General features: G+C 45.0%; 1 protein-coding gene and 1 long non-coding RNA gene across 3 annotated transcripts in view; both read left to right on the top strand.

The window, feature by feature from the left end:
* SP6 (Sp6 transcription factor) overlaps positions 1-5,002 on the top strand; it is a 32,148-nt gene extending 27,146 nt beyond the window's left edge. For both annotated transcript variants that reach the window (XM_081885673.1, XM_081885672.1), the window contains one exon: positions 921-5,002. In XM_081885673.1, the coding sequence (XP_081741799.1) occupies positions 957-2,060 (1,104 nt within the window). In that variant the 5' untranslated portion in view covers positions 921-956 and the 3' untranslated portion in view covers positions 2,061-5,002. The remainder of the gene's footprint in view (positions 1-920) is intronic.
* Positions 5,003-11,914: 6,912 nt separating this feature from the next.
* LOC309355162 lies at positions 11,915-14,296 on the top strand. The gene is made up of 2 exons (XR_014162449.1): positions 11,915-11,996; positions 13,421-14,296. It is a non-coding gene; the product is annotated as an uncharacterized lncRNA (long non-coding RNA).
* Positions 14,297-17,443: the final 3,147 nt, after the last annotated feature.

The following is a 17,443-nucleotide window of genomic DNA, read 5'->3' as shown; positions in this document are numbered from 1 at the left end:
GGAACGAATCAAGTACTTAACCTGAGGTACCACTGTATTAGTGAAGATAACCTAAAAAATGCACTGTGTTGGGGAAAACTAGTTTGCCCCAAAATGGGTATGTGCCAGCAATAAATCACATGGAGTAAGTGAAGTTAACTTTTTGTTAGACGAAACAGGATCTGCTCAGGAGTGCCAGGCCTAATGGGCAGCTCTTCTTCACTAGGTCTTGCCCCTATGAGGCAGTTGCAGAGTCTGAAGGTTCACGCCTTCCCACAGCTGCCTAAGTCTCCTTCTCCCCTGGGTCCTTCCTAAGCAATCTGAGACTATCCTGGTGCATCCGTTTACTTGCTCCTCTTGCTTCATACTTCTTCTGGTCCTGGGAGACGTGGGGGGAGGGGAGCATGCCACAGCCAGCAGCTTCCCCCGCCTGATTCATCTCTGCCTCTTGGCCTCCCTCATCCCACTTTCCTGCTTCAGCTTCTGCCTCCAATTCTGGACTTCTCTCTGCCACAGACTCTCTCTCCTCACTAAACCCTGTTACCTCTTCAACTTCTGAGACCTCCTCCCCCCAGTCTTCTCCCTCTTACCGCTCGTTGTCGTCCCCGAACTTTGAGCCTTCTTCCTTCCCTTGGTGGTTCTCCCGCTTGTACTTCCCACCATTCTTCTGCATCCAGCCAGTCCACGGCAGTACGTTAGGCAGAACTGCATAGAAAAATGAGTATATTGGGATAAATCCACACTAAAATGCTGGCGAATTCTCATAAGAACTTGAAAAAAAAGTGTGGAAATGTGGAGAACTGAAGATGGGGAAAATGAGAAGCTAAGAAACCAAAATTCACAGATTGCCTGTCCCTTAGAGGGAGGGTTACGTTTTCTGTGCTGTTGTTTGCTATTGTCTCACAACCATTTCTCTCTCTTCCTCCTTCTTTCCTGTCCAGGTGTGTCTGAGAACCTACCCACCGAGGAGTTCTGCAATGCTCACAGCCGTCTGTGGTTCTCTTGGCAACCAGTGTTCGGAGACACCCCGTTCCTCTCCAACCCACGTAGAGCTGCAGCCTCTGCAGACCTTCCAGCCCCACACCAGCCCGGATAGCGGGGGAGATTTCCCGTCCCCTCTGCAACCCACGGAGCTCCAGCACCTGCCTTTGGCTGGGCCCGACACAGAGTATTCGGGCAATGCTGGTTACGAGCTGCATGGGGCTTCAAGGTTAGACCTGGACGGCGAAAGCCAGCTGGCCCCTGGCCCGTACTCTAAGCTCCTACAGGCAGCACCAGATATGGCTCACCACTATGAACCTTGGTTCAGGCCTACCCATCCGAGCAGCGGCGCTGACGATGGCGGCATCAATCCATGGTGGGATCTCCATGCTGGATCCAGCTGGATGGAGCTTCAGAGTGGTCTCCAGCCGCCGGGCCACACAGGCGGACTTCAGCCAGGGCTGGGTGGCTATGGCGCTGCAGAACATCAGCTCTGTGGCCCGCCTCACCACCTGTTGCCTTCAGGGCCACACCTCATGGGCCAGGAAGTGATCAAGTCCCTGGATTCTACTCAGGAGCCCCACCCAATGGAGCAGGCTGGGGATGGTAGCGGTAGGCCAAAGAGCTCGAGGCGCTCCGTGACCCGGAGTTCTGGCCAAACCGCCTGCCGGTGCCCTAATTGCCAGGAAGCTGAAAGGGTGGGCCAGTGCCCTGACAACTCCAAGAAGAAGCACCTCCACAACTGCCACATCCCTGGCTGTGGCAAGGCCTATGCCAAGACATCGCACCTGAAGGCCCACCTGAGGTGGCACAGCGGCGACCGCCCCTTTGTCTGCAATTGGCTGTTTTGTGGGAAGCGCTTCACCCGCTCTGATGAGCTGCAGAGGCACCTTCAGACCCACACGGGAACCAAAAAGTTCACCTGCCCTGTTTGCAACCGGGTCTTCATGAGAAGTGACCACTTGAGCAAGCACATGAAGACACATGAAGGTGCTAAGGAGGAAGGAGAAGGAGAGGCCAAAGCTGGGACAGAGCCTCCCACAAAAGTCAAACGGGAACCTGACGGAAGCTCTTCGAGTGCGGCTTCCCAACCCAACTGAGCCTTTCTTCCTCTCCATCTCTCCATCATGGTGCCTCCTGGCCTATTGACTTGTCCTCCTTGCTCAAGGCTCTGGGATGACACGACACCCTCTAAGCCTGAACCTTATCCTGTCCTTGGAAGGAGAAGTTATTTATTCCCTAGGAGGAAAGGACGATGTTGTTGGGACACACTGGGAAGGGCCACGCCCTTGAGCAGCTTTCAGCTGGGTGTGTTGAGTGTGTGTTTGGGGAGTATGGGAGGGATATTTTTGAAGGATGGTCTTTGAGGTGGGTTGGGCTAAGTGGAATCTTCTGGGCAGATACAAATGGAGGGATATGGGCCTTACCTGTCTCCATCTTGAATGATGGGTTTCTTGTCGCTAATATACACAGAGAACACACAAGTGTGTTAACAGTTATGGTGGAACAACATTCTTCAGTTTAAGCTTGTAGAGATTTAGGGGATTGGATCTGCTATTCAACTCCCACCCACCCCAGGTCTCTGATTTAGTAGGTAACGAGGCTACCCTAGTTTTGTAGGCAAAATAGCTACCACACCTCCATTGGATTTTTTAAAAAAATTTTTGGAAGGATAATGGGCAGAATTCTTGGCTTGTGTCTTAGATTGCTACCTTGCTCTGTTCCCAAAGCCTCTAAGGCCCTCAACCTTATCCTTAACTATGGATGTTTTCACAAGTGGCTCTGAAAGTACATTTTAGTTCCCCTTGTGGTACTTTATAGCCCTTGTAACCTAATAAATCATGCACTACAGATTTATTTTAAATTTTTCTTAAGGACCAGGCTGAAATGTGAGTTTATACACATATTCAGCATTTTCTTTAAGTCACCTGTGAAAGGATACAATCTCCAAAACTGTGTTTATACCCTTAACTAGCTTCCAGGCTCTCTCCCAATAGACATTCCTGATCTTAAAATGATAGGAGCAGGAGACTGCTCCTGTAATGTGAATCTTCGTAACATGTTTGTAACAGGAGTGTGACAGATATTTAAAAATCATCTATGATTTTCAACTCTTAAGGAGTTGTAAAATCCAAATTGAATGCAGACATATCAGCTGCTTCCATACTAGGTGTTTAGTGTGGAATAATGCCCTGTTCATTCACATTTGGGGTGTGTGTGTGTATGTGTGTCCAATACAGCATTGTTATCCATTTATAATCTTCCCTGTGTTTCTTCTGTCTTTTCTTACCATAGATATTCTATCATTTTCTTAGAAGGACAGAAGACTGTAGATGCCCTTAGCATTACCCTTCCATCTTTTTTAGAAGTGTTGTGTCAACATGGACAGTGATGTATCCAGCAGGTGAACGAGTCCGGGTTTTACAACCCTTTTTAATTGAGCTGTTAATTAGTGAAAATACACTTTTCTGGCTATATATATATTTTATTTAACTTTTAAAAAATGAGCCAAATGCTGCTTAAATTAAAGTGCCATAGCACTATAAGACTCTCATGCTAATAAAAAAATACTAAGAAGAAAGCTGTTTCAAGTCACTGCCATTTTAGAAGTGCACATCCTCCCTCCTAATTAAATGCTTCCAAGCTACATTTCTGATCCAGTTTTTTTTAAATATTAAAATATTAGTGAAATACTGCTTAAATTATTGTACTGCAGTGCTATAACACTATAATGCAAATTTTTAAAAAGAGGGGGGAAACCTTTCTGGTCATTGCCATTTTAGAAAACTGGCTTCCCTGATGAACATACAGAAAAAGTTTAATGTCCTCAGGACCATGGAAAATATATTGCAATTCTGCTTGTAGCTTACAGTGGAAGAGCAAGGACTTATTAGTGCTAGGCAGTCACACAGTTAATTCTATGGAGTTACATTGCTGTCCTGTTCAACAATAAGGAAGTTTCTAGCCCTCATTGTTGTAAAGCAGAGTTTAAAAGCATCTCAGTGGCGCATACCAAGAGCACTATGGGAGTACTGAAAAGCTAAACTATACCCACATTGTTGTTTGTGCAGAGGAATAGTCCTTAGGTGGGAGGGAGGTGTAGGGAGAACACACATAATGGCCTTGTTTACATGTAATGCTAAGCTAAACAAGGGCTAAGAACAGATGAGCAGTTGTGCTGGTGCACAGTTAGAAAATCACAATGTTGTGCTCCTCCCCTGCTTCTGCTGTGCTACTGGGAGTTAAGCCATGGTTTGGCTAGTTGTTACATGCAAACACAAATACATGGTTTGTCTCTCTAAACAAACCACACACAGTAAACGTTGGTTACAGCTTGTGATTTGTTTGGAGAGGAGGGAAGAAAAGCTCATTCATGCTAAGCCATAGTTTGTCCTACTGTGATGTGAAAACCAGGCCAATGAGCATATTACTACACTGATATTGTGTACTTGCTGTACGTAAATGGATCACATTGCGTGGATTAGTGGCATGGATCTTTCCCTTCACTCAGCTCAAAATTCTCAAGTGGTTTGAAAACAGAAATTTTGGGTAAGAAATTATGCCTCAATCACTGATGCACAGAACTTACCTGTGATAAAAACCCATGTCTTAAAATTATCCCTGTACTGAAGCAAATGGATCTGACTATAGGTGAGCTCTCTCTGTTGATGTTTCAGACACCACATTTTTAGTTGTATTTCAAGAGTTCGTCATATTACTGCATTTGTAATCCCTGTTAAAAAAAATACCACACACACCAGACCTAAAATGTTGCACAGCGAAGCAATTGTATGCATTTCCGCTTTGTTTGTTAAATTTGAAGGAAAGGGTTCAGATTCAAAATACACAATTAACTGTATTTCTGTTTGTACCAAATGGGAGGTGTCCCGAGATTCTTTTTTCTGCAGCACAAAATGTATTGCGTTGTCTACATCCTTAGCCCACTGAGGCACCTGCTACACTAATCTCTCAGTCACCACACAAATTTCAATGAAACGCAGTTTTGCAAAAACATTAAATTTGATGGATGGGATTTTTAGAACCCAATTTCGAAAGGGTGGTCTTTAAAAACACACACACACAAAGCTCCGTATAGAGTTTTCTTGATATATATTTGGAGACAGTCATGTAAACTATCGCGTTGCCAAAATTCAGTCTTTTGGTTGTATGTAATCTTAGTCATAGAGTAGACCCATTGAAGTCAATCAGTTTAATGTCAATGCGTCTACTTTGAGTACAACTTATCTGGCTACAACCCTTTTTATGCCCCCCCCCACAAGTCCAACAGGATCCCAATATAATAATACAGTATTCTGCTAACTATATCCCAAATAGCAGAATTCAGACTTGAAGTTTTGCAGGCCAGTCAGATTTAGGAGAATGGACTGGAGACTCTTTCCCACCCAATCCCCAATTTGTTCCAGCTCTTCAAAGCCTCTTCCCACACCCCACAATCTTAGCATTTTTCTTCCTCATTAATGACCCCACCTGGAAAGTTCAACCATGTTGCCTCCTGCCCAGTAGGGGTTTCTCCCTTGCTCATTTTGTCTTGTGGCAATATCCTTGGCTCCACCTGCCCTTTTCCCCAACATGCAGCATGAACGTTGCTCTAGAATGGCATGAGGGAGGATGTTTGGAGAGAGAGAAATTGTGTGGGATCTCGTGCAGCCTCACAGCAAGAAGGTGTCCAGACATGTCCAGGCCAGAAAAGGAGAGAGGAAAAGAATATATAACAACAATTGCTTGGGAAACGCTTGTTAAAAACATAACTCTGCCCGAAGGAAGAATCCTTTTTACACACACACACACACAAACACTAAGGGGAAGGGAATAACTAATGGCTCTGCTCTCTTAATGTGCTCTCCCTGCCCCCTAGCAGAGCAACAAAGGCCCTTCCAGTGATTATGTCTTTTTACGAGCTTGGATTAGCTTCAGTTTTAAACTAAATCTGGGCATGGTATGGACTAGGCTATGGATCCTGATTTTTTGTTTTTATTTTTGGCATTGGGTTCTTCTTCTGAAAACCCTTATTCTTCTCATTAGTTAGGCCTGGGTTTCCCAAACATGGGTCTTCAGCTGCCTTTGGACTGCAACTCCCATCATCCCTTTTTTAATTCTTTTTTTTAATAAAAATAATATTTATTAACAGTTTAAAGACTACAAAAGAAAGAAAAAGGATTAAACAAAACAATACAATACAATACAAATACAAAAACATTACATAACACTAACACTAAAACATTGAATTAACAAAACAAAACAAAAACAATTTAAAACACATCCAATAATTTCAATATCTTATCTTTCATTCACTTGTTTCAACGACCTCCTCACACCTCCCTTTTTGTGTTCCACTTCAATTAACTGTTTCAGCAATTCCTTTCCATCTTCCTCTGTTTTCTGTCCTGTAATTTATCTTAACATGTTCTAACCTTATTTTTTCCCTTCAATACATTAATAATCTATTTGTACTTAGTTCCTTATAACATTTCTGCTAGAGCCATATAACTTCATTCCAACATTTTTCTAACATTGCAACTCCCATCATCCCTAGGTAGCAGGACCAGTGGTCAGGGATGATGGGAATTGTAGTAAAAAAAACTGCTGGCGTCTCAAGTTTGGGAAACTCAGAGGTGGCAACAGATCCCCAAATTCAGGGTGCTGGGTGCAGGGGCTGGGCTGTAGTGAAGTACAGTGTTTCTGTACTTATTCAAAGCTTTATTTTCATTCTAAAAACGGTGAACAACTAGGGGTTAAAATCTATCTGGAACCTATCATGCTTTCACCTGGAAATCCTTCCCTCAGATCATGTATATTTGCGGAGGTTGTCTAGTGAGGGAAAGGCTCATGTTCAGAGGCATCCCTCAGCTAGCATAGAAGAATGCATGATTTGAGAATCAGTGAGTTGGCTGAAAACAAGTCTGAGGACTTTACAGTCCCTGCTGCTCCCTGTTCTGAATGCTGGTAACCAGGCTGTGGTAACTCAGTGGTGATAAAAATGTTTGTAGGCAGGTTATGCTTAGTCATGGTGAGAGGGGGGAAAAACACCATGAGTGTTGTTATCTTTCCTATCACCTTTTACATTCTGAGGCATTTGAAGAAAGCGAAGCCCTGGTGAGCTGAGCCATGACTTGAGTTCGCAGCATGATTTTCAGGACAATTTACCCAGATATTATTAAGTCCAGTTCTTGGTGCTTTCCTGCCCGTGAGGGTGGTCGAATGTCCTGTTTTATAGGGGAAAGTCCTCTTTTTGAAGGGCTGTCCATCCCAAGTACTGTACAGTTTAAAGATAAAGAACCCTAAGAAAAGAGGAATAGCTCAGTCAGTAGAGCAGGAGACTCTTAATCTCAGGGTTGTGGGTTTGAGCCCCAGGTTGGGCAAAATAGTCCCGCACTGCAGGGTGTGAGACTAGATTATCCTTGTGGTCCCTTCCAGGCGCACACACAAGGCATGTAATCACAGGATCCTCCACTATGGTGAGAAGTATTGTATTTCTATTCACCGTATTTTTCGCTCTATAAGACGCACCTTTTCCCTCCTAAAAAGTAAAATGTGTGTGCGTCTTATGGAGCAAATGCAGGCTGCGCAGCTATCCCAGAAGCCAGAACAGCGAGAGGGATCGCTGCGCAGCGCTCCCTCTTGCTGTTCTAGCTTCTGGCTTAGCCGCACTCTGTCCCTTCCCCCACCTCCCACAAAAGCCAGCAAAAGCCGCACTCCTTTTAAAGAGCCGCACAGAGCATGTGTGCGGCTCTTGGGGGCTTTTCCCCGAGGAGGGAGAAGGGCAACCCCTCAGTGATGGGCTGCCCTTCTCCTTCCTTGGGGAAAAGCCTGCAAGCGCCGCACACACGCTCCACGCAGCTCGTGAAAGGGAGCACCGAGCAGAGCCTGGGATGCATACAGGATCTGCTCAGCGCTCCCTTTAAAGAATTAAAACTAGGTGCGTCTTATGGAGCGAAAAATACAGTGAATTATAGTTGTCATTTCTAAATTTGTGTGTATACACATAAAGGAGCATGAGTCATTTTAATGCAAATCTGCACCCTTTCTTGTCCTCTTTTTTGTTTTTTTGGCGATGCTCATGCAGTCACTCTCCTGCCCATGGGTTTTCAGCATGCCTTCGAAACTGAACTAGTGCACTGGACACTCGCAATCCACATGGAAACAGCAGCATCCAGAGTCACTGCTGGCTAACAACAGTAGCCAGTCCCCATGTGCAGACTCCCTTTCTCTCCTTTTCCTATTACTTGTGACCTTTGCTGAGCAACTGCTTTCGCTGTAGGAGAACAGCACAAGGCCAAAAGTGCGGTGTCAAAATAGCCTGGGGCCCCAGAAAACAGCCCTGACCCAAATTGTCCAAGACGAGGTACATGTGTGTGTGCGCAAGTAAATCTCGACAAACTTAGCAATGTGGATAAGCTCGGTAGCCCAAACCTTCCGGAAAAGCTGAGGATTAAATGTGAACGCGGGTGGCGTCGGCGTACCCGAGCGGGAGAAGGCAACTTAGCCAGCCCCAAATTAGTAGGCCGACATTTCCCTTCTGGGCGCGAAGGAGGAGATGCCACAAAGCAGCTGGCTCGTGGCTGGATCTGCCGTGTGCGTTTCGTGCAACACGCTGTCCATTGAGCGATTGCCAAATGCCGAAGACACCTGCTGCTTTCCCACACCCACTTCTCTCTCTCTCGCCCGCCACTCTCTTCGCCTCAGGGGAAAGCTCAGGCAGGGGGAGGCGGGAGCAGTTCCCAGAAGCCAGAGAAGCAGGCCAAGCCAGGATTCCAAAGAGATGGCCCAATTGTGTGGGGCAGAGAAGAGGGTGTGTTGTACACCTGTCTCCTTTGCAACCCGGGCCTTATACATTTCGATTTGATTGGATTTGCACTTCTCTCGTGTTGTGCATTCCGGCTGCTGTTGCCTGTGATTTTAACTGAAATCGTAACATTTTTTTAAAAAATACAGAACTGTCATCGCTTGTCAGGAAAATCCCCTCTCAATTTCTCCCCGTGGTATTTTTAGGGTGTTAATCAGAGTTGGAAGGGAACACAACCTAGTCCAAACCCCTGCAATGCAGGAATCTTTTGCCCAACATTGGGCTCAAACTCACAACCCTAAGATTAAGCGTCTCATTCCCTACTTACTGAAATTTCCCAGCTGTCTCTCCTCTGGTGGAGGAGGCAGATCTGAATGTATGGAGCCGAGTGTTTGGTGGCCGAGGAAGCAGGTTGTTTTCTTGCTGTCTCCACCCTCCCCCATCCAAAAACCCCATTTTAAAAATGAAACGGCTTGTGTTTTGTATTAAGGATTATTGCAATTACTTTCCTACCCCACCCTAGCCCGAGATCGGTGAAGCCCTTGAGCAAATAATAACAAGAACTGGATTTCCCCGCTAGCTGAAGTGTAATGAAATTAAAAGGAAGGGATTTTTAGGGAGGGAAGTAAATACGAAACAAGCAGGGTGAAAGGGTTATATATCTCAGCCTGGAGTCTTGAAACCTCAAAACTCAGGTTTCTGTTCATAGCTGGAGGTACTGGTGGTCCTGTTGCCAACTTTTGCTGACTTTTGCTGACTGCTCGAGACCCTCAGTCGCTTCTGGGGTCCCTCCGGGATTAGGGACCCTGAAGTGTAAACTTCATTAGTTTCATAGCAGATCCGCCCCTGCTTCTAGCCCAGATTACTGAGCTGCTGCTATTGCCTTGGCATAGTATGTGGTTACAGCCAAGGGCATTCAAGGTGCCCTCCCTGGCTTTATTGGACAGAAACAGACAGCTGGGTTAAATTTCCTCACATGCTTCAGTTTCTTATGCTAGGACTTTTTTAAAAGGAAAATCCACCTTGTCTGCCTCACAAATCCTGTTTCTTAATCCTAAATGTGTAAGGTCAGTATGTGGTTACTTGGTGATGAAAGGAAGGGTACTTTGTGCATGCTCAGAGGCGTTTTTCTTATAACTGGCATTCCTCATTTCGGGTACTAGTGCTGAAAGTAGATTCCAGGGCTCAGCCTTGACACAAGTGAAGCCCTTTCTATTCCCCAAGAAGAACTCCACACCGGCCAACCCATCAGCTGTATTAGGGTTTTCTGCCTTCCACCTCCTCCTGCTTTTTCATTCAGGATTTTGCCAGTGAGACAAGGAGACAATCCGTCAGCTGCTTTTGCTTGCAGAGAGACTCAAAGCCTGACACTTTAAAATTTACAAAGTTCTGTTTCCTTTGCTTTTTCCATTTGACAAACAAACAAAAATCAGCCAAGCCATGTGAAAATATTGTGACTCTGGGAAGCTTACCCTCTCACATCATTTCCCACAGCTTGTGGGAAGAGCAGAGGTCTGGAAATTCTACAATAAAATGTTTTTCAGGAGCCGGCCTAGTACCTTTTCCTCGAACCCCCTGCCAGGAGCGGTACTAAAGGTCTGCAAAAGGAAGCAATAAATCTCACTCTCCTTTTTTGTTGGTCAATTTCCCATGCAGTTTTCACATTTTTCTTCACAGCCATGAGGACTGGAAACTTGTTTCAATTTAAAAGGTGGAGAAAACAGAAAGATTAACAAATTCAGACGGCAATCCCTGCTAGGAAGTCATTCCCAGTGAAATAAATAACAGTTGTTACAATGATACAGTGCTTACAATGATTGAGCTATCTGTCTCAAATTTGCCCATCAGTTAGAAGTTTACATGACAATTCGAGACTCCTTGGTGGCTTCTTATCCTTATGATCCCAGAAGGGAACATATTAGAATGGCTCATTTCCAAAGGCTATTGAGTAACTTTTGTAGGTAGCCACAGAACCCTTCAATCTCCCCCTTCCACCATGACTCTGTGAGAAATTGTAGCTGAGGGGCAAAAGGAAGCTCCGGGGGGGGGGGGGGGAGATCTGAAAACCCCTCTATTGACTGAGGAGAACGAATGGCTTTGTTAGAAAAATCCTGAAATCTCCCTTCACCTAGACCAGGGGTCAGCAAACTTTTTCAGCAGTGGGCTGGTCCACTGTCCCTCAGACCTTGTGGGGGGCCAGACTATATTTTTTTGGGGGGAGGAAATGAACAAATTATTATGCCCCACAAATCAGCCAGAGATGCATTTTAAATAAAAGCACACATTCTACTCATGTAAAAAAACCAGGCAGGCCCCACAAATAACCCGGAGATGCATTTTAAATAAAAGGGCACATTCTACTCATGTAAAAAAACATGCTGATTCCTGGACCGTCCGCGGGCCGGATTTAGAAGACGATTGAGCCGGATCCGGCCCCCGGGCCTTAGTTTGCCTACCCATGACCTAGACTGTTAATGTGGGGCTAAGTACGGTACATATTACAGTTGATTGGTTTGAGATGTGTGTGGCAATTATTTATCAATGGGGAAAACGCAGGGACAAGAAACAAACACGACACAAAAGGAAGTCTGGATGAGAGCCCTAGGTAGACCAGAATGCCCCAAATTTGATCTAATGCCTTTTGCCACACTCTGTGTCGAGTGGGCAAGTTACTAGAGAGCTGAGCCGGTTAGAAGCACCCATACGACCTGCTACATTATGGGATCAGTAGTGGAGCAAACTGTTTTGTAGGACCTCGTTCTCTTCCCCTCATCCCCAAGTGTGCTAAAGTAGAGCAGTTCTAGGGATGCAGAAAAAGGCTATGGCATCAGAATATTCTGTTTTTACGTCTGGAAATATTATTGAGGGTTAGTTGCTGTTTCAAATGAAAAATAAAGGCTGAGCACACACCGAACATTGAAAACGCATGACTGTGCCCTGTCTCACCCCGCAAAGAACATTGGGAAATGCAGTGTGTTAAGGGGGCTGGGGGGCATTGCAGCTTTTTGAGGGATAAGCTACAGTTCCCAGGATTCTTTGGGGTGGAGAGTTGTGTGCTTTAACTAAATGGTGTGTACATGGCCTAAAAGTCTCTGGGTTAGCAGAAAACTACAGCCTTTGCTTTGGTAACAACGATCCCCTCCCTGACCTGTTCCAGCCCAGCTTTTGTTTCTTTATTGACTTGGCCAGGAGGCAGAAGGCATGTGTTTGTGGGGAGGCAGAAGAGAGAGAGGTATGTAACATCAGGTAATCAAGCTGTGCCATTAAGTCATAATTAGAGGATGTCTTTTTAATGAGGACTAGCGATTACCTTTAAAAAAAATATATCAAAAGCTGTAAAATCTCAGGATGTACAGCTCTGGGACGGTTGCTATAGCAACCACCAAATCCTCCCTCACCTGTCCCAGGCATCCCAGGCCTCTTGTATGTCTTGACTTGACTGAACCAGGAAGAGGAGTGCAGAAGAAAAATGTAATATTAATAAATCTTGGCAAATGTGTGTGTGGATGCGTGTTAGAACTGCATAGAACTGCTTCTTTTCTCGTTAATGGGATATCCCCAGTAAATCAGGAGCCTTTCAGCTGGTTCCTGTGAGTTTAATAATGGACTTGGAATTCATGGTTGGGGGGGGGGTACTTTAAAAAATGGGACTTATTACTTTCTAGGGGTTCGTAGCTGCTCCCCAGGGAGTGGGGTGGGATGTGCTACTTAAAGACCGAGAGGAAAAGTTGGAAGTGAATTACCGTACATTGTTTTTTTAGGAATAAGTTTGGAGTGCGGGAGACCATCCATGAAATATTCCATCCTTTTAAAGGCCTTTTTAGACACCTAGTCCCTCCCAAACATCTCTGTAGCTTGTAACTGAGGTGAAGAGTAGAGGGGCAGTGGACATCTCCCCCCTCCATTAATCCACCCTTAGCTTAACAACCTTAATTATTTTCACATTATGTAGGCTGATAGAGTATTAATTTAAACAGGGCAAAAAGAATATTCTGTTGCAGACTGGGTGGGAGTGTGTTGTAGTTGTGCATCTTACAGCAAGGGAGCTGAAAACCAGAGTGAGAGGTCTTCCTGTCGTGAAGCTAGCGCAGTTGGTAGATTCTGGATGCCATTAAGGGTAGCAGAGAGAAAATACAGACACAACTGACCTTTGGTGGTGTATCTCGTTCATTTCAATTAGGTTTCTGCAGGAGAACTTTCTGGAAGATTGTGCTTCCTATTCATTAACGGGTACAGAATGCTGGATTGTGTTGGCTTTGTCTCAGGCACCAATATGACTTGGGATAGTTGATCTTCCTCCTCTCAGTAGCAAATACATGTAGAATTTAAATGGAGTTTCACACCAGTTCAATACTTCACATATATTTCTAAATGCAGGTTCCTGTTTGGAAGTTTCTGTATAGAGCAAGTTCAAAATCTGAGCATTGGAATGGACATTTTGGCCCCGTCCTATGCAAATAATGGAATACATTACTAGTGTTGCTTAATAAATCACTCACACTCACACACACAGACACACACACACACACACACCCAATCATCAGCATATCTGTATTTTCCATGAAGGGAAAACTAGCAAAGCTTCTTCTTATAATATTTTGCTATTTGGGAAACCAAATGTTATATCTGAGTTTCAAAAAACGTTATCTTTCTCAGGTTTTGGCCACAAGTTCAAATCACCAAAAAGTGGGCATTGGCTCTTTCAACTAGACACTTGGAAAATACAGATAATTTCCCAAGAGGTAACTTACCATGGTAAGCATGCAGCTAACTGGGGGAGAAATCAGAAATTTAGGAACCAGAGAGAGAAGGGGGCTTGCTAACTTGCTGTGTGCGCAATGGGGTAACGTGCTTGCTTTTGGAAAGCTGAAAGCAGAAAAGGCATTCCTGGCAGGCGTGTGTGTGTGTGTGTGCGCGCGCACACACAGTGACCCACACTAAGTCCCACTATGCTCAGTGAGGCTTATTTTTCGGTAGGTGCATAGAATTGCAGCCTTGAAACTCAAATACCCCATTTTTAAAACTTTGGACTCGCAATATCCTTACTGTGTGTGTGCATGTGTGTTTTGCTATGAATTCTGCGACATACAGAGATGGATTTATTTGGGAGAATTACCCCCAGATAGCTACAGGAAGCAAGGACCTCTCTGTCTTGATGGAGTTTGTTGGTTTGTTATCTGGCACAGCAAAAGTAATGTTCTGCAGCTTTAATAGTAATAATAATGAAAAATGACTAATTTCAGTATCAATGGTTGCCTGATGCTGGGGTTGAAAGATGTGAGATGTTGGCTTACTTTCACCTGGGTGTACTATTATTCCTGGTAATGGCAAAAAGCAACACATGATCTGCCCCTCTGTTTGATTTCTCTCTTCTCCTTCAACACCCCGCTCCCATTCCCTTCATTCCTCTTCCAGTACGGTTTCTTACACATTGGGGGGTATGCACTAGGATTTGCCTAGCTGTGAAGTAAATTGGGGTGAAGACTTGTGGGGTTCTGCATTTTGTACCCTAATAAAAGAGTGTGTTTTCTACCCTGCTTCTGTCTGTCTGCTTCAGCAGAAGGGCAGCAAACTGAGATTATGTGGGCAAAGGGGGAACAGGCAGCGGTGAATTTAGCTTTTTCCAAGGCAAATGTTTCATGCCTAAAAAGAGGTACTGGGAGGCAAGCAAGCTAAGCTCAATATCACGCCCTCTGAATTGGTAGTGTTACTTTCCTAATACCCAGTGTGAATGGTCTGTCTAGGGTTACTCTGTGGAAAAGAGTACCTAACACACCTGCCTTTTATCATTCCTTTAGATGGAAATCACAGGGCTCAAACAACGATGGATAACAGCTCACCAAGTCCCTAAAACTTTGATACCTAAAACCATCACCACTTATTGCTACCCTGAAACCATCTCCAAAGTAATATATCTCTAAAATATAACATAGGGATACAGGTGGTGCTGTGGGTTAAACCACAGAGCCTAGGGCTTGCTGATCAGAAGGTCAGTGGTTTGAATCCCCGTGATGGGGTGAGCTCCCGTTGCTCGGTCCCTGCTCCTGCCAACCTAGCAGTTCAAAAGCACATCAAAGTTCAAGTAGATAAATAGGTACCGCTCCGGCGGGAAGGTAAACGGCGTTTCCGTGCGCTGCTCTGGTTCGCCAGAAGCGGCTTAGTCATGCTGGCCTCATGACCCGGAAGCTGTATGCCTGCTCCCTCGGCCAATAAAGCGAGATGAGCGCTGCAACCCCAGAGTCGGCCATGACTGGACCTAATGGTCGGGGGTCCCTTTAGCTTTACCTTTAAAATATAACATATAAAACCAAAAAGGTGTAGAAACCTTGAAACTCAGTGCATGCGTTGTAAACTGCTGAAACCATTGCTGCCTGCTGACATTATTAACAAACATAAGTTAATTTACTTACACAAGAGTAGAGTACATGCAAGGAGCTCTGCTTGGAAACTTTGGTTCTTACAAAACCTTGCTTGATTTTTATCCTAATTTGCTAATAACGTTGTTAAAGAAACCACAATGAAGACATACAGTGCTTTTACAACACGCTGCATTAAAAGGCAACCCACAAGGTATTAGGCACTTGAGAGAAGGGAAGCAGTGCTTTGTGAATTAAAAAGGGAAGCCTGGATTAGGGAGCGGGGGGGAGGGGGAGGAATAAAAATTAGTTCAGATTTGGAGACAAATCTATCAAATTTTCAATTTACAAACAATACACAATCTGAAACACAGCCATCCTTTGTATTTGCACTACTACGAATTTTGCTGTGCTATTCTTCAGCTGAGCAATGTGTACAAAAATGTACACTAGGATAAAGTGTGCAGGGAAATGCATATATTCATAAAAATAGCATACAAAATACATTATATCTGGGAGATGTGCATACAAAAATGTGTGTCTTAGGAGAAATTTGCGCTAAAATGCTGGCGGTTTTCCCCCCCCCCATGTCTACTTTTTTGTATACAGTGGTACCTCAGGTTACAGACGCTTCAGGTTACAGACTCCGCTAACCCAGAAATAGTACCTCGGGTTAAGAACTTTGCTTCAGGATGAGAACAGAAATCGTGCGGTAGCAATGGGAGGCCCCATTAGCTAAAGAACAGTTTCAGGTTAAGAACGGACCTCCAGAACGAATTAAGATCTTAACCTGAGGCACCACTGTATATAAAAAAGAAAAGCAAATTGATGTGAATAAAATATTGGAAAAATCTGAAACTGGGGTGGGGTGGGGGGATGGAGAAACAGGTTCGCCCATCCCTAATAAGGATGCAGAAGACATATGCCAGGAACTGATTGTCACCCAGATATTGTTGGGTGACAATTCCCATCAACCCTCAATCATCTGTCATGCTGGCTGGGGCTGTTGGGAGTTGGAGTCCAACCACATTGGAAGGGCCACAGATTCTTTGGCCCTAACGCGTGTCCCATGACACTAAGTCTCAGGTGTCTAGTGACCAGTACCAGTTTACTCCTAATATCATGCATAACTAATTTATGGAAGTGCTGCCACAAATGGCGATAGCGGCCTCTAGCTTATATGGCTTTAAAGTGGGGTTTGGTCAAATTTATAGCAGCCTCCTCCAACCTGGTGCCTTCAAGATGTTCTTCGACTCCAACTCCCATGAGCCCCAGCCATCCTGGCCAATGGTCAAAGGATGATGGGAGTTGTAGTCAGGAAGGCATCAGGCCGGGGAAGGCTGTCATAGAGAATATTATAGCCATCTCCTGGTTTTAGAGGTACCATGCGTTGGAATATCAGTTACTAGGAGACAATGGCGGCTGTCGTTTATTGCTGTCGTTGTGGGCTTCCCACGGCCATCTGGTTGACCACTGTGGGGATCATAGAATTGTAGAGTCAGAAGGGACCACGAGGGTCATCTAGTCTAACCCCCTGCAATTCAGGAATATTTTGCCCAACGTGGGGCTCAAACCCACAACCCTGAGATTAAGAGTCTCATGCTCTACCAACTGAGCTATCCTTTGGACAGAGCGTGCTGGACTACATGGGCCTTTGGAGCTGTTATTCAGTGGGTGGGTAAACAGAGAGCATTCTGCCCATGCTAAGAAATGTTCTCATCTGGATCCAGTGGGGAAATGGAAGGGTTGTTTCTGTGTCACTCGGCTGCCTCCCTCAAAAGCTGCTTGTTTGCCTGCCTTCTTATTGCTTTGAGGATCTCGGGAGCTACGGGCCACTCCAAGATCTGCTGCCTCGCATCCCTTTGCAAGAGCAGACATGGCAGAACAGCTCCCGGCCATTTTCCCGTGGCCACCTTTTACGTGATTTATCATCCATGTTGACAGGAGGGAGGGAATCGCTCAGCCATGTGGAACTGGTCTGGTTTCATACCACCGTGGCAGCGCATGACAAGGCAGAGCTTCTGATGTATGGGATGCTCTGAATCAAAAACTTTTTTTTTTAAGTTAATTGATACAGAAGAAAACTCTTTCATAGCTGGAAGGAGAATCAGTGCTGGGAAAACTGAATCTAGCTCAGACCCCCACCCCCTGCCCCTGGAGACTGATGGTGGATGGTGCTTGGGGTCTAGCAAGAAAAGTTATGGGATTGACCCTGACCCTCTATTAATCTTGAAATGGTGGGGAGGGGGAGGTGGCGCTAGGAATCCTACTTCCTTCACAGAAGTTTTTTTAAAAAAATGTTTGTGTGGGTGTCTTTTTTGGG

The sequence above is a fragment of the Podarcis melisellensis genome (genome assembly GCF_964234715.1).
Source record: "Podarcis melisellensis genome assembly, chromosome: 13".
NCBI lineage: Eukaryota > Metazoa > Chordata > Lepidosauria > Squamata > Lacertidae > Podarcis > Podarcis melisellensis.
This window is presented reverse-complemented; position numbering and strand designations above follow the sequence as displayed.